This window comes from Vanellus vanellus (assembly GCF_965231255.1).
Source record: "Vanellus vanellus genome assembly, chromosome: 1".
NCBI lineage: Eukaryota > Metazoa > Chordata > Aves > Charadriiformes > Charadriidae > Vanellus > Vanellus vanellus.
This window is the reverse complement of record NC_138905.1, coordinates 55,477,360-55,496,870: the sequence shown is the minus strand read 5'-3', so window position 1 is coordinate 55,496,870 and position 19,511 is coordinate 55,477,360. Positions and strand designations below refer to the sequence as shown.

The 19,511-nt window shown below is 41.8% G+C and overlaps 1 protein-coding gene across 3 annotated transcripts in view; it reads right to left on the bottom strand.

Annotated features, from left to right (window-relative positions):
• Nucleotides 1-19,511, bottom strand: part of ATF7IP (activating transcription factor 7 interacting protein) — an 84,887-nt gene that overhangs the window by 44,667 nt on the left and 20,709 nt on the right. For 2 of the 3 annotated variants that reach the window (XM_082499374.1, XM_082499376.1), the window contains exon 2: nt 8,350-9,409. In XM_082499374.1, the coding sequence (XP_082355500.1) occupies nt 8,350-9,409 (1,060 nt within the window). Of the gene's footprint in view, nt 1-8,348; nt 9,410-19,511 lie in introns of all 3 variants that reach the window. The other variant, XM_082499375.1, reaches the window with a different exon arrangement.

Genomic DNA, 19,511 nt, shown 5'->3' with positions numbered 1-19,511 from the left:
GATCTTAAAGGTCCCTTCCAACCTAGATGATTCTATGATTCTAAGCATAGCCTTTCTAAGTAGTGAATCTTTGATCACGCTCTACACAAAAGTTATTACAAAACAGAAATACAGATTTTTCCCATGAAACGACAGGATTAGACTATTTTTGTTTAGGAAAAAATCATAGATGCATATATTTTTTAAAGGAATCATCATAACCTAGACAAGCTCAAGAAACGGGATGACAAATGCTTTAGGATACTCAACAAGGACAAATCTGCACCTGGGAAAGGAGAACCCTTGCAATAACACAGGCTAGGGCTTGCACAGCCGGGGAGCAGCTCTGCTTTGTGGACTCACATAGACAGCAAGCAAAGCATGAGCCAACACAGCGTGCCCTGGCAGCAAAGGATGTCCACAGCATCCTGAGCTACTTTTACAGAAACAGAGCCAGCATTGTCATAGCAAGCGGTTATTGCCCTTCACTTGGCACTCATGCCATCTCTTGGTAAGGAACAAGAGACTGCTAAGGGGCTGGAGAACACGACCTCTAAAAGAGGCTACGGGAGCTGGGCTTGTTCAGCATGGAGAAAATAAATCTTAATAGGGACTTAAAAACAGATTTCCAATACCTGTAAGGTGCCTTTTGAAAAGATGGAGTCAGACTCATTGTAAAGGTCCATGGCAATAGATAAGAGACAAGAGATTCCAACTGACAAAAAGAAAAACATTTCTAATGTGAAGACAGTCAGTGGAACAGATTGTCCAGAGAGATCATCCAGTCTTCACCAATGGAAGTTTTTAAGACCTAACTTTATCAAGTTCTGAGCTTCCTTGTCTAATCTCGCAACTGACCCTACTTTGAGCAGCAGACTGGACTAGAGACCTCTTGAACTCTCTCTTAACCTAAACTACTCTATTATTTAGCCACAACTCCCCTTGCCTATTTATAAAAAAATATATTAATTGATTCAAACACAAAACGCAATATTCTCTCTTTAGTTATTACTACATTTTTAGTTGAAAAATCCGTAAAGGACTTAAAAATTACAACTCATGAATCAAAACATCCATTAATTGGCCCTTCAAAGTCTGTTGGACAGAAGTGTGCCTGATATCTGGTTTGCAAAATCCAGTGGAACAACAATGCAGAACTTGTGTCTTTTGTCGGCTACATTTAAGAAACTTCTTTCCACCATATATTCAGCTCCCATTTGCAGATACTATAGACCTCATCATCTTTTATTGGATGAACAAAACCTATGTTCTTTTAAGCTTTCCAGTATAAAGTTTCCCAAATGCTGAAATACTTTTTACAGCAACTCTTTGAAAGCCTTCCATTATCCCTTTTTGAAGTAAAAAAAAACAGAAATGGAAAAAGCATTGCAGAAGCGTGGTTTCATTGGTGCCATTTAAGCTTAACGTTTTCCTATTTGTGAATTCAAGAATTTTGACAGCTAATTCTATAACAACACAGGAAGAAAAGTTCATGTTCAGTTGTTTATCTGCCATTCACATGCTCTGAAGTTCTCTTCAAACACTGCTGTCTAGAAGACAAGCTGTATTATTTTAAATTTTAACTACACTCTTCATTCTTAAAAAGTTGTACTTGGGTCTGCTGGTTGACTTCAGACTCCCTTAACAAAGATCACTAACAAGTAAGTTCTCTTTCAAACTATTCCTGAAGGGCATGAAATGCCACTGCTGTAGAAAAGCCTAGAATCAAGGTGTCTAGAATGCACTCAAAGTGCTAGCAATTCTGAGAAAGACAGACTTCAGATTTGTTTGGGTAGACATCCTCATCTAGTCAATCTTGTTAGTGTATAGATTAGGTAAAACAACAGCTGCACTAGGTAAAATCAACAGTTCACCTAACCCAGGATCCTACCTTCAGCACTTTCATGTCAACAGTAGATGATCAAGTAGGGAAGAATTAAGGAGGAGAAAAGAACACAGTTGCACGGTCCCAGAGAAGTTCCTCAGATTTCTGAAAAATTGCTGATGGAAGACCTCCAAGAGCCTTAGGGTTTCTGTTCCATCAAAAAAATTCCTCTTCCACAGAAGACAAATGTAGGGAAACTTTTAGCAGTCACAGTGTTGCTAGCAAGGAGCTCCATAGCTCCCACGCAGAGAACCATCTCTTCTTCCATGCCTTGATCCTGCCTCTCACTTTTTTGCTTTTCTCCATTTGACGCATGAGGTTCTTGTAGAGGAAGAGACAGCAAATATCCATTCTCCATACCACTTAGCATTTACAGACCTTTGTTGCATCTCTCCTCCATCTCTTTTTTTCAGGCTGAAAGGTCCTACTCTAAAATACAGTCCATCCTTGCCTAAAAGGAGTCAGAAAGTGAAGAAGCTGTAGGAAGAGATGAGCTGCATAGAATGGACAAAGAGGGGATGAACTACGACTCTGCACAGACAAAAACCCAAGCCCCACAGTGCAAGGAAGTAGGGACAGATAAAGGCTATATTCAAAATAGTAACAAATGAAGACTTGCAAAATGGAGGATGTAAGACTGACTTCCAGCAACACAATGAAGACTCCCTCTCTACTTGCAAATCTGCAGTTACTGAACAGGTATAGCACTGATGGACACATTAAGAGGAAAATCTTCTATTAACAGAGGCATCAGAGCCAGCTGAGTCTGGACCACCAGACCAGGGTTCTCAGTGTAGTTTTCAACAGCCCATTGTATCATTCTGTCTTCCCAGAGGCTCACGCATGATGGGTATGCGATATACCCACTCAATGCCATGCTCTTTGGCCCAGCTGTCTGTGAGGCTGTTTCAGAAATGAATCCCCTCATCTGACTCAATTCTCTCTGGCATGTCATGTTGCCATAAGACTTGCTTTTCAAGTCCCAGGATAGTGTTCCAGGCAGTGGCATGGGGCACAGGGTATGCTTCCAGCCATCCGCCATTTGCTTCCACCATTGTGAGCACATGGCGCTTGCCTTGGTGGGTTTGTGGAAGTGTAATATAATCAATCTGCCAGGCCTCCCCATATCTGTATTTTAGCAATCGTCCTCCACACCAAAGAGGCTTTAACCTCTTGGTTTGCTCGATTGTGGCATACGTTTCACATTCATGCAATAGTGCCCATGGTCAAGTCCACCCCTCAATCACAAGCCCATCTATACATTGCATCTCTTCCTTGATGGCCTGAGGTGTCATGGGCCCACCACAGAATCATAGAACGGTTTAGGTTGCAAAGGACCTTGAAGATTACAGAGTTCCAACCCCCCTGCCTACGGCCAGTTGCTCTGCTTTCACTGCTGTAACCACCCCCACAGAGCATTTACCACCATCCATGAATCAGAATAGAGGTAAAGTACTGGCCATTTTTCTTGTTCAGCAATGTCCAGAACCAGCTGGATGGCTTTCACCTCTGCAAACTGGCTTGATTCACCTTGTCCTTCAGCAGCTTCTGCAACTCGTCATGAAGGACTCCACACAGCAGCCTTACACTTTCGATGCTTCCCCACAATCTGGCAGGACCCATCAGTGAACTTGGTATCTTTCTTCTCATTTTCTGGTAGTTTATTATACAGTGAGGCCTCTACTGCGTGCATCACCTCCTCCTCTGGTGATATTCCGAAATCTTTGCCCTCTGGCCAGTCCATGATCACTTCCTAGTTTCCTTGGTGACCAGGGTTTCCCATTGGATTTTGCTGTGTGATCAGTGCAATCCACCTACTCCATGTAGCATCAGTTGCATGATGTGTGGCAGGGACCCCTTCTTTGAACATCCAGCCCAGCACCAGCAGTCAAGGTGCTAAGAGCAGCTGTGCTTCTGTATCAACCACTTCCAAAGCAGCTCGAACCCCTTCATATGCTGCCAATATCTCTTTTTCAGCAGGTTTCATATCCTCTTTATCCCTGGCTCCAAAACCCTAGGGGCTGACTTCGAGTCTCCCCTGGTGCTTTCTGCCAGAGGCTCCAGGTAGAGCCATTCTCTTCTGCTGTGGCGCAGAGCACATTTTTAACATCTTGTCCTGCCTGGACTGGCCCCAGGGTTACTGCATGAACTATTTCTTACTTAATTCGTTCAAAGGCTTGTTGTTGCTCAGGGGCCCATTTAAAATCATTCTTTTTCTGGGTCACTTAATATAGAGGGCTCACAATCAGACTGTAATCTGTGATATGAATCCTCCAAAAACTCACAACACCCAAAAAAGCTTGTGTTTCCTTTTTACTCGTTGGTGGAGACACAGCTGCTATTTTGTTGATCACATCCACTGGGACCTGAGGGTACCCATCTTGCCATTTTATTCCCAAAACTGGATCTCCTGTGCAGGTCCTTTGACCTTACTTTATTTTATGGCAAAACCGGCTTTCAGAAGGATTCAAACTATTCTATTCCCTTTCTCAAAAACTTCTTCTGCTGTGTTGCCCCATACAATGATGTCATCAATGTACTGCAGATGTTCCGGAACTTCACCCTGTTCCAGTGCAGTCTGGATCAGTCCATAGCAAATGGTGGGGTTGTATTTCCACCCCTGGGGTAATCAATTCCAGGTATACTAGATGCCCCTGCAAGTGAAAGCAAACTGTGGCCTGCATTCTGCTACTAAATGGATTGAGAAGAATGCAATAGCTCAATAACTCCTTGAGTCTCTAGTTGATGAATCAGCTTATGGATGGGAATCAGAGAGTCTCGGTTAGTGCGATATTGCCACCGATGCACCATTGTGGTAGCGATCGGCACCTGTTGTTCTTTGACCCTCAACAACCCTACAACAGAATGGTCCTCTGAGAGACCAGGCAAGGTAGACAGCTATTTAATTTCCCCCACTCCCAAGGTAGCTATGCCAAAAGCCCACCGGTATCCTTTTGGATCCTTGAAATACCCTCTCCTGAGGTAGTCTATACCAAGGATGCACAGAGCCTCTGGGCCAGTCACAATGGGTTGCTTTTGCCACTCATTCCCAGTCAGGATCACTCCAGCTTCCAGTACAGTCAACTCTTGGGATCCCCTTGTCACTCCAGAAATACAAATGGGTTCTGCCCTTCTATAGCTCAATGGTATTAGGGTACACCATGTACCAGTGCCTACTAAAGCCTTATAGCTCCTGTGGGTCTGATGTGCCAGGCCGTCAAATCCACACAGTCCGATAAACCTGGCTGTCCCTTTCCCACACCTGGCTGGATGTGGGGCCCCTCTAATCCTGATCATAGTATCCGTTACTCACTTGTTACAGAAATGACTTGGAAGTCCCTTCTAGAGGATCAGAGGTAAGATCAGGCCTTCTACTCTGTCTGAGGAACTGCCCGCTGGAAACTGGAGTGGTACTTTTCCTGGAGGGATCCCCTTTTGTGATTGTTCTTCCTTGCAACTCATGTAGCCATGCCTGTAGGATAAAGGTAGGTTGTCCATCCCACTTCCTCATGTCCTCTCCGTGGTCTCGCAGGTAAAACCACAGGGTGCCTCCTGGTGCGTACCCTCTATATTCTCTCTCTTGAGTAGAGAAACATGTGCCCCTAATAGCTGAGATACTACCCCGGACAGGTGGGGAGTAGGACATATTCTCTTCAAGTTGCTGGAACTTCCAGGACAGTTTCTCCACAGCTGAGATGAGGAGGGAAAAGAGACTTTCTTCATATCGCTGGAATTGGCCAGCTACCTCATCCACCGCTGGTCCCTCTTCGCCTTTCCATTCCACCACTTCTAAGGAGTTGGCATAGAACGATGGTGCTCTCTGTACACACTTCCGCCACATAGGCCTTATGCATTGGACTTCTTCAGGATCTGTGGATAGCTGTGCATTGTCTGGATCATAATATATCATCTCACGCATGGCTAATTCACTCAGGTACCGGACACCTCATTCCACTGTGGTCCACTTGCTTGGGTGACACACATCATCTCTGCTGAACGGGTACCTTTCCCTCACGCCTGACAGGAGTCACCTCCAGAGGCTGAGGGCTTATGTCTTTTTCCCAACTGCCTTGTCAATGCCCCCTTCCCTAGACAGGGATCCCTTCTGCTTGCCTTCCCTACCCTCTAATTCTAAGCTACTGTCCCCGTTATCCCAGCATCGGAGCATCCAGGTGACAATGTGCTTGACACGAAGTCAGCCGAAATCTTTTCACATATCTCGCAGCTCACTCAGGGATAGGGATCCAGTGATTATCTCTGGTTCCGCCTCTTCCTCCTGTTCTTGTGATGCCCCTGGGTCATCATCATCCCTTAATGAGCAAATTGATTTTGTGGTGTATTTCTTCTTCTGTATAGGAGCAACTGATACCAGCATGGGTTGGTTGTCTGGTTCAGCTGCAGCGCCTGTCACCAGGGTTCGAGTAGCCACAGTGCCTGCCACAGGGGCTGGAGCAGCTGCAGTGCCTGCCGGTTTGGTTTCCTTCTCTTTCCCCTGGGGGTGCTGCATAATATTGAGCAGTGTTTAGTAGATACTGGCCACGGCTCAGTACAATGTGGTAAGTTGTGCCTCTGGAATAGCCACAACATCTTCCTTTCAAATATTCTATCACTTTATCAGGGTTCTGTAGTTATTCAAGGGCAAAGTCCCAAAGCATTGGAGGTGAGAAGTTCTCTAGATACCTGCCCATATTCTCCCACATGCCACGCCACCCATGAATGACTATCCAGCCTCTGGGCAGATCTCTGGGTGGTAGTCTTAAACAGTTGTTTAACCCTAAACAAGACCTGAAATGCATTCAGGAGACACAGCAATAGGACCATGCTGGTTTGAGCATCCCATGAATACTCAAAATTCTCAAAAGCTGTTATATCTGGCCCAAAGGAGAAAAGGGAGATGAAAGAGCTGGGGAAAGCATTGCCCTCTGTTTCCACCACAGGTGATAAACAGCATCACTAGGAGTACACAGGACATAAAAATTTACAAACACAGCCATGCAAATAAACAAAGGAACATTGTGACCACCAACTATTTAACTAATACAATACATGCACATAACAAATTCATTTTAACAAGCTCCGGTCAGATCTGTCATTATCTCAACCCTTCAAGTCCCATGCTGGGCACCAAAAAGGACTGTTGTGGTTTAGCCTCAGCCGGCAACAAAGGCAACAAAGAACCATGCGGCTGCTCGTTCAACCCCCTCCCCCCCCCAGCAGGGAGGGAGGGAGGGAGGGAGAATCGGAAGAAAAAGGCAAAACTCAGGAGTTGAGATAAAGGCAGTTTAACAGAACAGCAAAGGAAAGAAGAAAACAACAATAACACTGGTAGAGGAATGTACAAACACAATTACTGTACTCAGCTCACCAACCTGACCGGGAAGCCCCAGCCAGCTCCAAGCGGTGACTTCCTGCACCTGCCCCCTCTCCCCTCCCCCGGTCAGCTCCCCACTATAGACTGGGCCTGGTGTCACAAGGTATGGAGAATACCTGTGTCCCGTGCCAGACCCTTGGGATAATTAACCCTATCCCTGCCGGAACCAGGACACAAATGAATGCAGCACAAGAAACAAGAGGAGGAACATAGTCTCTTCGGAAAAGACGGGCTGAAAGTGTGAGGAGTGGTTGTGCTTTATGCAGAGGAGTGCCCAGAGCTTTGCCATGGGACAGGTGACGAGCCAGTTGAATGCTTGTGGACAAGGAGAAGGTGGCAATGCAACACAGGTAATGTTGTGCTAGACACTCACTACAGACTAGTTGATCAAGGACAGAAAGTCAATAGAGCCATCTCATACAATCACAGGCCTTAGGACTGACTCATGCGTGTACTTTAACTGGATGGGTCATATGATTGGGCACAATCCCAAGTGGTTTCTCAAGTGTGATGAAGTTTCTTGACACAGGCAATTGATGAGTCAACTAGGGGAGATGCTCTGTTGGGTTTGTTATTCATAAACAAGGAAGAACTGGTCTGGGACATGAAGGTCAAAAGTAGGTTCACCTGCGGTAACCATGTGACTGTGGAATTAAAAATCCAGCAAGATGTCAGCAGAACAAATATCATTACAGTCCTTGCTCTCAGGACAGCAGATTTCTGAATGTTAAAGAAAGTTGAAATCCTTTCTTCCCATCAAGAACAGTAAATGGGCACATTTCTCTTCCCACAAATCTTTCTGTTCTGTGTCTGGCAATTACTCTTCTTTCCTTTTCTTCCACCCACCACCCCACCCCAGTTTGCAAAGACTATGAGAAAAAAAAAACCAAACCAAAACAAAACAAACCAGATCTCGAAGATGACAGGTTTTTGGAGTTATTTTCATTTTTTTCCAGGCCTCAAATTCCATCTTTGAAAACTGTAAGACTATGTAACACAGAATTGGTGGATAAGACTGCCTTCTTGATTTAGAAACATGTCACAAGAGCATCATTCTAAGAAATGAATAAAATCCCAGACTGAGATCAAACTACCAATTTAGAAAAGTCTTACCTGGAAGACTTGACTTGTTTGGTAATATCACTTCAGCATGTTCCTCCTTCTCATCACAGGGATCCTCTTCATCAGACAGTACTAAGAAAGCCTCTTTTGGCAGACTTTCATTGCTTTCCTGCTTGGATGGTGAACCCAAACAGTTGTCCATTTTCTCTTCTAAATCTGTGACTGTGTCGTCCACTGGAAGCAGAGAACTTTTAGAAAAACAGCTCAGTTCATCTTCAGCAGGAGCTAGTTTCTCCAAAATTGGAATAATTTCATCTGTTTCCATAGAGTCAGTATTGTCCAAGATACTCTCACTTGGCTCATCTATCGCCTTCTGAACAGTGGTTTCTGAAAGACCTGCAGTGCTATCTTGTTTATCCTTTGGTTCCTGGTCAGCTTCCATACTGCTAGAGATGGCTTCTTCTCCAACAGCATCTTCCACAGTTATTTCTTCAGTTCTCCTTTCCTCAACAGATGAACTAGAATTAATAGTTAAGTCATTTGTTTCTCCCTTCTCTTCAGAAGAGTCACTAATAGCACAGGTTGATTTACTTTCACCTTCTGATGGGATGTCATTCTCTCTTTGGTCCAAATGATCTTTTGTATTATTTTCTTCATGGAAGTTATCTTTATTGCTACCAAGCACTCCATTTTCAGCCTCACAAGCTAAAGCAGTATCAGTACCTTTTTCTTGGTCAGGAGTAACATTCTCTGGAGACAGCATTGGAGGTTTGGGTTCTGTGTCATTGACTATGTTCCCTGCCCTACTTTCAGGGCTTTGGGCTTCACTAATTTCATCAAAAGCTGTTCTTCCTTCTTCAGAGTTAACACACAAGTCCACTAGGCCATTAACTTCCTTCTTGTCCTCCGTACAGTCTGTATTGCTTAAAGGGGAATTTAAATCAGAATCTCCATTCTCATGCTTTCCATTTAACAGTTTAACTTCAGTTGTCTTCAATAGCTCCTCTTTAACCTTGTATACTGCTTCAAGTTGTTGTCGATCACTTACTCTCATTGTTTTTCGTGCTTTAAAGACTTTTTTCTGAGGTTCATCTGCGCTATCCATCTTGACCCTTAAAGAAAAAGTTCAGAAAGAACTGTGAAGGTAACAATTTACTATCATCCTATTACAGCGTTCCTAAGAAAGACTGTAGCATTTAGCACATTTTAAAGCAAAACGGTTTAACTGTATCTACAAAGAAACACCTGATAACACACTTAAATTTTGTTTGTCCTCAGAAAAAGTGAATACAAGTTTCTACATATGCTGCACAAACACGTGCATGTAAAGATCACTGACATCACACGATAACACTATATCCTGACTACACGTTTTAGACCAGTTGTCTCGTAGCTTTATTATAGCAAAGCCACATGAGTTTTTCTAGCTAGAAACAGGTACTGTGCTAACGTAAGAGCCACCAGCCTCTCTTCTTGTAAAAAAGTAAGAAATATTCTTGGTCCATCAGTTTACATTTATTTTATCTTTCTAAAACTACATAATTTCATGAGTTTCAAATAGAATTAACAACTGGGGTAAACGACAAGATTTTTATATCAAGTAACTTTTAAGAAAACTTTGAGTAACTGATGGTGCTTAAATAACACTTCAATTCACACCTCAGGAACAGATGAACAAATCTTCACAGAAGGTTGTACTGGCTCTATCTACATACTCTCAGTAATACCATTAAGACATGAATTTTTGCCAGTCTGAACTATATTTTCTGAACAGGATCGTCTATTGCTTCATCCTTCATATTTTTACAATGGTTAACTGAACTTGGGTTTTTAGAGCACTTTCATTTAATTTGAAATAATATTTCACTAAGACCATTTGTGGTCATGAGAACCACAGTTTTTGTAGCTCCTTTTAGAAAAATTTCCTTTTTCCAAGGAAAACTGATGGTTTCGCCCTCCATATCATTTTATTCATTCCACCCACCCATGCAAATGCTAAGAAAAATAAGAATATTAATATAAAAAAAAATAAGAAAAGTAATGTTCAAAAGTCTGCTTTATCAAATCAATATAGTTAAATCCAGCATTACCTATGAAGTTAATAATTTTGTTGAAAAACAACAAGATCTTATGGATTTTTTGGTTTGTTTGATGGAAACAAATGAAACAAGAATTTTTAAACTGTACTTTTCCCCTCGTGTGGTCCTCTTTTAGGACCCAGTTTTAAAGGATTAGATATGATGATGTTGTTTGGAAGCAGAAAGCAGTCAAGGAACTTGTTATATACAAAATGGAACTCAGCAACTAAGATGTTGAATTTAGCTCTACTGAAGTTACTACACCATCAAAAGTGACTCCTGTCTAGGATATGGCTTAAATTTCTTAAAACATGTGAAAATTCACGTGGGTAACAGCAGTTAAAATATATTACAGCAAGTGGAAAAAAGAAAATAAATCAGGCAGCTATCTCTTTATTATTTTATTTTTTTGCACAAACACCAAATAAGCAAGTGTTGATACCACTCATACACCAAAATTATTACACAGAGGATGCATTTTAAATATTTAGTACAGTTCATTTTGCATCTTCCCCCCCTCCACTTTCATTCACAGAGCTGAGAAATTCATTAATAAAGTGCATTTTGTCTTTTCAGGTGGGGTACACATTTTCTTTTTTTTTTTTTTTTTTTTGATAAAAAAGCAGGACTATCGCCAACACTAGCTCAGATCAGTGATGGTTCTGTACAATCAAGTAATAAAATTCACAAAACAGATTCCACAGCCTATAAGTAAAAGTTTCGCTCCACTCCTTGCCTACAAGCTTTATTTAGGTAACCATTAAGACTGTCCTTTAGCCTTCTCTTCAGCAGATTAAAGTTTTCAAGCTCCCTCAGCATCTCATCGTAGGTCACATGCTTTAGGCTTCTATCATTTTGGTAGTCCTCTGCTGGATCCTTCCTAGATACTTGGAACAGTTTGTTTATGAAGGAAGTTATTTAATGTTTATATATTACCCAACTAGAATATTCTACGCTAACATATGAATATATATTCTAAGGTACAACATCAATTGCAACCTGTTGTAGGTGACCCTGCTCTGGCAGGGGGGTTGGACTAGATGATCTCCAGAGGTCCCTTCCAACCCTGACTATTCTGTGATTCAACTATCAAGACAAACCTCTAAACCTTACAATCATGACACATTGTATTTTACAATTATAAGGCTTGTTTTACACATAGTTAAAATGATCTGACAAAAATGCAAAGGAAAATGGAAAGCAATATTATAAAAAAAAATATTTTCCCCTGTTTTGCATTTCCTATTACCATAACATTGAGACTCCCTTCCACTTTACTTCAGTTCTTTCCTACGTGACAATCGAGAATCTGTGTATTTGAGTAACTGATGGTGCATAAATAACACTTCAATTCACACCTCAGGAACAGACAACCTTCTGTGAAGATTTGTTCATATCGGCTCTATCTACATACTCGCAATAATACCATTAAGACATGAATTTTTGCCCGTCTGAACTAGATTTTCTGAACAGCATCGTCTATTGCTGCATTGCCACTAGTGGGAGCAAAATCTAACACTTAAAGACACTGATCTGTAACAACAGTTTACTTGATTTTAGAAAATGATCTGACTGAAAATGGTTATGTGATGAGAATAAAAATGAACTCCGGATGAGCTGTTAATGTCCTCTCAGAGATGTCTACATGCTAAATACAGGATCTTCATGCTTCTCCAGAAAAGAATACATTTAACATAGTAATTCTAGTCCTGAAGTTAGAAGCAGCATATAAAAACCTCTAGCATTTCAGAAGTGCGAGTGCAGTTTTTGAAAGCACATCACTTCCTTCTTCCCAAGAACTTAGAATGTAAAGCACGTTTTTTTCACCTCGCTCTGAAAGTATCACTGTCATGTAACAGATCACTGATCATCATACTCACGTTCCATGCATATAATCCCCTACAACCGGGATGCAAGCTGTTACAAATAGTAGCTTGTAGAGCCAATTGAGAAAAACCCAGAAAATTCCAGGCTTGGCTAACCTTGAACAATTCCAAGAGCTCCTAATAGGTTACCAGCTAGCGACAGTATTCTGTTAATGTAGTACAAGGATACAGGGCCTTTGTATCAAAATTAAGACAGACAAGTAGTTTGATCTCTGGCACTATAATGCTTTCTTTTATAAGCATTACCCAGAATTTAAAAGTTCTTATATTACAAAATTAACAATCCTACTTCTAGAAGACACACTAACAGATTAATAAAATGTTCACAGATAACTTAAAATCAAATTCATAACTGCATCACTTGAATAATCATAAAATATAACTTAAAACAAATTAATATTTTCTGCTTGTTTCCTTAATCATCTAAGCAGTCTTTCATTACTATTTTCAACATAAAATACAGTAAATACAGAGTAAAACGAAGGACACTTTCTTTTTAAATTTTCCAAGAATAGCAGTCTTAAAAATTAAATATCAGAATACCTTTATATTGATGCATCCTTTCTTTTTTCCTAAAAAAAACCCTGAATGAATAAGCTAAAATTTCTGATATTTCAAAATTACATTTACTTTATATTTTAGGATTATATCCAAAATCTAATTTAAAAACAAAGCTCTAATACAGTTCTACAGTGAACCTGCACGAAAAAAGGCTTCTCATAAAATTCTATTGTTAGATGGTTATTTGAGTAACTCATGCATATTTTCAGCTCAATCCCACAATCTTTTGCAACTAAAGAATATCCACTAAAAGCAACCCTAAGTGACAAAATTACAAGCGTAGATGAGATTAAAAGATGAACACTAAATGCTGCTTAACAGCTAAATATCATGTATCATTGCAGACCAGCCTTAAAGTGTTTCCAGCCATACCCACAAGGGAGCACACTGCAGCCAAGTAAGAGATCTCATGTGAGAGCCGAATAACAGAAGAAACAAATAAATTGGTAACCAGTCCGGACAGGTTTGGTCATACCAGTGCAAGCCAATCAGCAGCCACCTAATAAATACTGCCTTCCAGTCTGTCAGAGGGGTAAGGAGGTTGCCCTTCAGAGAGCAACTCCAGAGCAGGTTACAGGAATTCCGACTTGCACAAATAAAACATTTAAAACTAGCAGTGCTCTAAATGAATGCTGGTAATCTCCCGCTATACATCACAACACAAAGTTTAGCGAAATTTGCTATGCACTTCCCTCATCTGATGCTTGGGTATTTTCAGTTTTCACTCATCGTGTGACCAAGTCACAAGAAGGAAAACAAGTGGTCCAGGGACCAAGCCAATGGAGACACATCTTTTATTTCAAAGGCAGACATTTGTATGAAACAGCACAAAACGACTCCTGCATGTAGAGCTAAATGTATAAGGGTTAAATGCCATAAATAAGGTGGCAGCTTTTGGGTTGCCTTTTTTTTTTTTTGCTTTACAATACAATAATCAATTTTTAAACACCAACCACACACAAACACTGTGTATATTTGTTTAGATATCATTTATGAAAATTCCCTTTTCCATTTTAGGCTTGGAAATCGTATATACTTCAGCATGAGAGACACAAACACACCATTAGGCACCTCCCTCCAATAATACTTGGAGATTTCTTTCTCATGACTGCATGTGTGCTACATGGCAAAAACCAAAATGTGCCAGTGCAGCTAGGAACACGCAAAGGACTCCTCTCTCAGCCAATTAAAAAGTTTTTCCCTATTTCCTTTATTATTATTACTCTGTAGAGAGATTGCATCTCTAAAGCAACAAAGGAAGGTATTAGCTTAGCTCCTATGGATTAGCCTATAATCATGTGCTCAGATGAGCAGCCCAAGAGCTGCTCAAAACATTAGCCAATCAGCAAGCAGCTGCCTGAATCCTGCCTGGTAACAGGCAGCAGACAAAGAGAAGGTCATGGAAACATGGGAGGGAGGAGGGAAGCTGGAATCGAAACAATACTGCACAACGGGGTTTGCATAGTATCATCGGTCTAGAACAGCACTGGCACAGGGTTCCTGGCACGCACGCAGTGGTAGCCAAAAGCACCACAACCACAAAACATTTGCCAAAGCACAAGAACTACATGGAGGAAGTACAGACTTGGATCATGAAAATCAATGCTTGAATACGTGAGCCTACTTAAAACGTAGCATAGCCAAATCAAGGAAGGCGAGGCAGCAAATGGACAGAAGTATTTTGTTCTAGATGGAGAGTGAAAGTGGTGAATAGAACCTACCTTTTAAGTAGCGGTTCATAAAAGACAGTTTTCAGTTTAAATCCTCTATAGCAATATTGATATAAATTGTCAGAAATTTAAAAATTATTTTCAAAGAATAACCCTTTGTGACCTATTATTTCAGCACGTTCTGTAAGAACGTGCTGATAACTTGGGTTTCTACCCCTAAGACAAGTCTACTTTGAACGCAAGATAACACACCACCAGCCTACTGAGATCCGCATACAACTATGCCTTTATTTTAAAATGTAATAAACCAGGGGATATATAAGCGCAAATAGTATTTCTTTGAGCACACCACAGATGATTTGAGTTTTCCTGCCTTTTAGGCTAAAATTACGTTAGTATTGGCTGAACAAAGTGGATGATGTGCCATTTTCTGAGAAAAAGTTACGTCACCATCCTGCCCTATTTCACCTAGTGCACATTCAGCAATACAAGGTCCACTGCAATTTTTTTTTTTTTTTTAAATAATTCTTTAAGTTATACGCCCCCCCGCCCCCCCATTTAATACCCAGTATCGAGGTTCGCGGTTGAAGAAACCGGCGGCATTTTCCCCTGCAGCAGAGCCCTGTAGTGCCGCCAGCGCACCCGAGGGGGAGCCCGCTGGTCCCCGCGGGACGCGCCCGCCCGCCCGCTGCCCGTGGCTTCGGCGCTGCGGGGGAACAGACTGCGGCCTCGTCTCCGATTGGCTGGAGGGAGCAGCTGCACAGCAGCCAATCAGACGGCAGCTCCTTAAATTCCACCCAGCAACAAAGCCCCAGCAGGCCGTCGGCAGGAAGTGGGCTGGGGGCGCGCACGCCAACACGGGGGCCCACGGAGCGGGCGAGTGGGTTCGAGTTAAACTAACAGGATTTTCCGAAGAGCTGGTAAAGAACATAAGAAAAAGTTAAAGGTTTTCAGTTCCAGACCTGGAGCTGCACAGAAGCGTAACCCCGCGAGTGCAGTGCCCAGGGGGTGCGTGGCCACAGTAAAGATTCAGTGTTTAAGATGCAGGAGTGTTTTGGGGCTATTTTAAGACTACTGAATTTCTGTTATGTTAAATGTTGAATCAAAAACCTGCTGAGGTCCAAACCAGGTTCGAGTATCACAGCTGGTAACCCTTCATTTTCTTCAAATATTGTGCGCTGCCCGTGCTTTTCTAGTGTCCCAAGAGAAGCATAAAAATTAAGTGTTTTTTCACAAGTGCAGTGACTTCTAACTTGACAGGAGAGGTCATTCTCCCCCACCCTTGGGAACTGCCTTTTGAAGAACCAGTTTGGTAAAACATTTAAGTCCACGCATGTATCTATGCCTAAGAAAACCACCCACATGTATAGTTACAGGTTTGGTAAACCAGAGGAAATCCACAGTACGGTTTCAAGTGGGTTGTATAGTCTTGTGTACTCGATCAACAATTAATGTACAAACTTGAACTACACTCTCGTCACTTTGGCATCACAGTGAATTAAGCAGTTGTCCTGTGTCTTCTCTACCTGCAGAGGATAATACCGTTTTTGACTTTGGCTCATGAACCAGTTTCTCATACTGAATTAGTAATTTTAGAGTTCTTTTCCCATGAGGCTGCGATGCCTCACAGGAAAAATAGATTCCTCATGGGAAAAAAGGACTGTCAGGTCCATTTATACAACTAAGACCTTTCATCTGCTAGCGGTTTTGCAGAATTGTCCTTAAATGGTTAATTGGTTTATGCCAATGGTTTGACCACTACACATAAAATACCTACTTTTGAAGATGGAAGGATGACAAACAAGCAAGAATCTTTCTTAGGTGACCTTTAATTAAAGTACATACTCCAGTTAGCCTTACACAAGCAACTCAACTGCCTTAGAAACACCTGCTCTTTAGCGCATGAAGCTTAAGCTCGTTCTCCAAGAAGTTTTGTCTTTTTCTGTAAACTGAATTTTAACAGCCATTTAGGTCACTAAACCAGTAAAACTGCTTGAGTGTAACTCAGAGTAACAGTGTAGATACTGTGTTTTATTACTTCCCACCAGTGTTAAGAGATTTCAACTTTCATCAACAACTCAAAACATAACTTTCAATTCAGCTATGAGATCTCCGAACACTGAACAATTACTGCTGTTTGAAATGCCTGTAACAGCAAAATTAATCTTTCTTACAGATGTTTTTCTGTAAAAAAAATGGATTTACTAAAGTTTTATGTAAAGTTGAATTTGTGCATTAAGATACATTTGTGGAATATTTTTATTATATACAGTTTAAATATTAAACTGCAGTTCCATCTTTGGCACAGGATAAACAGCTACCGTTATCCTTAAATATGAGGAGGAGCTAATAATTCCATAGAAGTGCACACTAACTGCCAGAACACATCCACAACTAAAAAAAACTTATCCGACTTCTGGTATTTCAAACTTAAAACCTGAGCAACGCAAATTAATTGTTCATGTGCATGCAGACCAAAATATATGAGAAACTCTGCGAAAAAAAAATCCTTAAAAAAAAAAAAAACCCGCAAGATATTCTAGTCATGCTCAGGCTTTTCTGTGTGTTATAAAACACAGTATTTTTTCCTTTTATAGGTGAAATTTCAAGTGAAAATTCAACAGGCTACAGCTGTAAGAAGGTATCACTAATTTCTACAGAACTGCATCCTTTCAAGGCAGATCTTTTTACAAGTCTTGTTAGATAAAATGCAGAACAACACTATTCTAATGAAAAAAATGTTATATTTACCTTTAACATTCTGTATGTAAAGTATTTTCTAAACTAGTTCACATATTACATATTTTGGTTCAAATAGTTGCAACATGGTGACATCAGACTTCAGAGGTGAGGCGACTGATGCCAACAGTGGTCCCCTGCGGTAGCTTCTCAAATGCCAGAAGAAACGAAAGTGAAAAGAAAACTTAGAACAATAACGGTGATCCTGCATCAAAATGCTACTGTTTGCCATCTATGCATCGCTTTTTAGATATTTTTTTTGCAAAGATTGCATCTTCTCAGTAACAAAAAAAGCAACAATTTAAAATGGAACTAAAATAGCAGTTGATTAGTTGACTGTGGGAACCTCTTGTTTTATGAAGTGTTATCATTATTTCCTCTAGGGAAGATAACCTTGTTCCTTGCTCGGACCAGTCCTTCCACACACAGAGGTCACTGCTGAATCCCACCTCAGACCGGAGGAGGCAAGTCTGCAGTACGTGAAGGAAACAGCTGTTTCATAAAATTTCATCTAATTGAAGCCCGGTAGGGACTTTTCCTAATCTTTAGATTTTGGGGGCTATTTGTCTATAACCCCCGTGAAACGATGAATTTTTCTGCCTGTGGGCGTCGGAGAGGGGCCTGGCGGGGGCCCCCGCACCCACCTCGCCCCCTCCCCAGCTCCCGGCCCGGCACAGCCAACCTTCCCCTGCCGGATGGCCGGGGACTGCGGCAAATTTGCATACCCGCTCGGGATTGGCTGCGGGAGAGCTACTTTGCATAAACCGCTCCGCAACAGCGAGGTGGAGCCACCCCAGGAGGCCTGTGCAAATCTGCCCGGCAACCGGCTAAAAATAGAACGGGCGCCCTGGTGCGTCACCCAGCCGGGGCGCGACAGAGCGCCTCCCCGATGGTGACGTGGCGCACGGTTGAGAACGTGCCGTGCGGGCCCTCCTCCGCCCGAAACGTGCAGCCGCGACGCGGCCGCTGTGCAGGAGGTGGAGAGGAGCAGCCCAAACACGAGCTGCAAACACGAGGAACGAAGGGAGACCCGGTCTTCCAAGTTTTGTGCGAAAAGTAGAGGCGTTATGTGGCGGTGTGGCACACTTGGCTCCCCCAGGGTTCTGTGTGGTTTGGTGGGTCTTTTTAAAATAGAACAAAGGTAACTTCTGAAGTCGTTCTCTGTTCAAATCAAACCATAAACTTCTTTCTCACCTTCCATTTCTAAGCAAGCAGGAACAGAAACCATCTTTCTTACTCTTGTTTAATATCCCATGTCACTTTGGTGACGTGAAAATTGAGTCATCCGCAACACGTGTCATTGAATTGTTATTAAATGTGGACTCTGACACCTGAAGTTAAAGACTTCCTTTTTGGCTCCTGAGTCACCCCTTGGTAAGTCACAACTCGCCAGGCACACACCTGTACAATTTGTGCACTCAAACTAAAGCCAGCATGGGATTTGGAAAGGTGAGCAGGCTGAACCAAGACAAGAAACTCCGTAAACAGGTAAGGCGTCTTGAGAATAAAAATTAAATACAAAATGGGGTAAGTAAACCACACAATTCAAAAATGATTATGTAAATACGTGTTCTATTATGAATATTTTCAGGAATGATCCACATGTACAGCGTATTACCGTTTTCAACCTACGACGCACATATCATCCACACAAGTTTGATTTTCAGTACTACCAAACTGATTGCATAAACTCTTCCGACTGCAGCAGAAGGAAGAGGTTTCCACACTTTTCTATCCCCCACAAAACTCGCCTGGACACCTTCCTGTACATGTGCCCCCCGTGTTTCTGTTTCATGGAACTGGTTAAAGGCAGGTGAAAGCCAACATAATGAGATGGATGAGAATAGCACCCAATGCATATGGGATGTGTACAGCTGCCTAATCCAGGTGTTTGGCAGCCTGTAAAGCACTATCTGACACATAAGGTATACATAAGGCTGTCACAATTAAATAAGGAGAAAAGGAAGAAAGGTGGCCAATGCAGGTGGTCAGAGTGACCACTAACAACAGCGGATAGGTTTTGAATGACTCTAGAAAACAGAATCACAAAAATTAACCAGAAATCCCAATACGAAGGTTAAAGTGAAGAAAGACAAAAACCCCAGCATATGAGAAATATTCAAAATAACATCAGAAGAAAAAAAACCATACAGCAACACACCAAACACCACAAAGTTTCCTGCAAAAGCTACAATTTACCAGAACTTTATTATCCGTACCTACTGTTAAAACTATTTGTCATACACATCCTTCTTCAAAGAAAGTTAGCTTACTCCACAG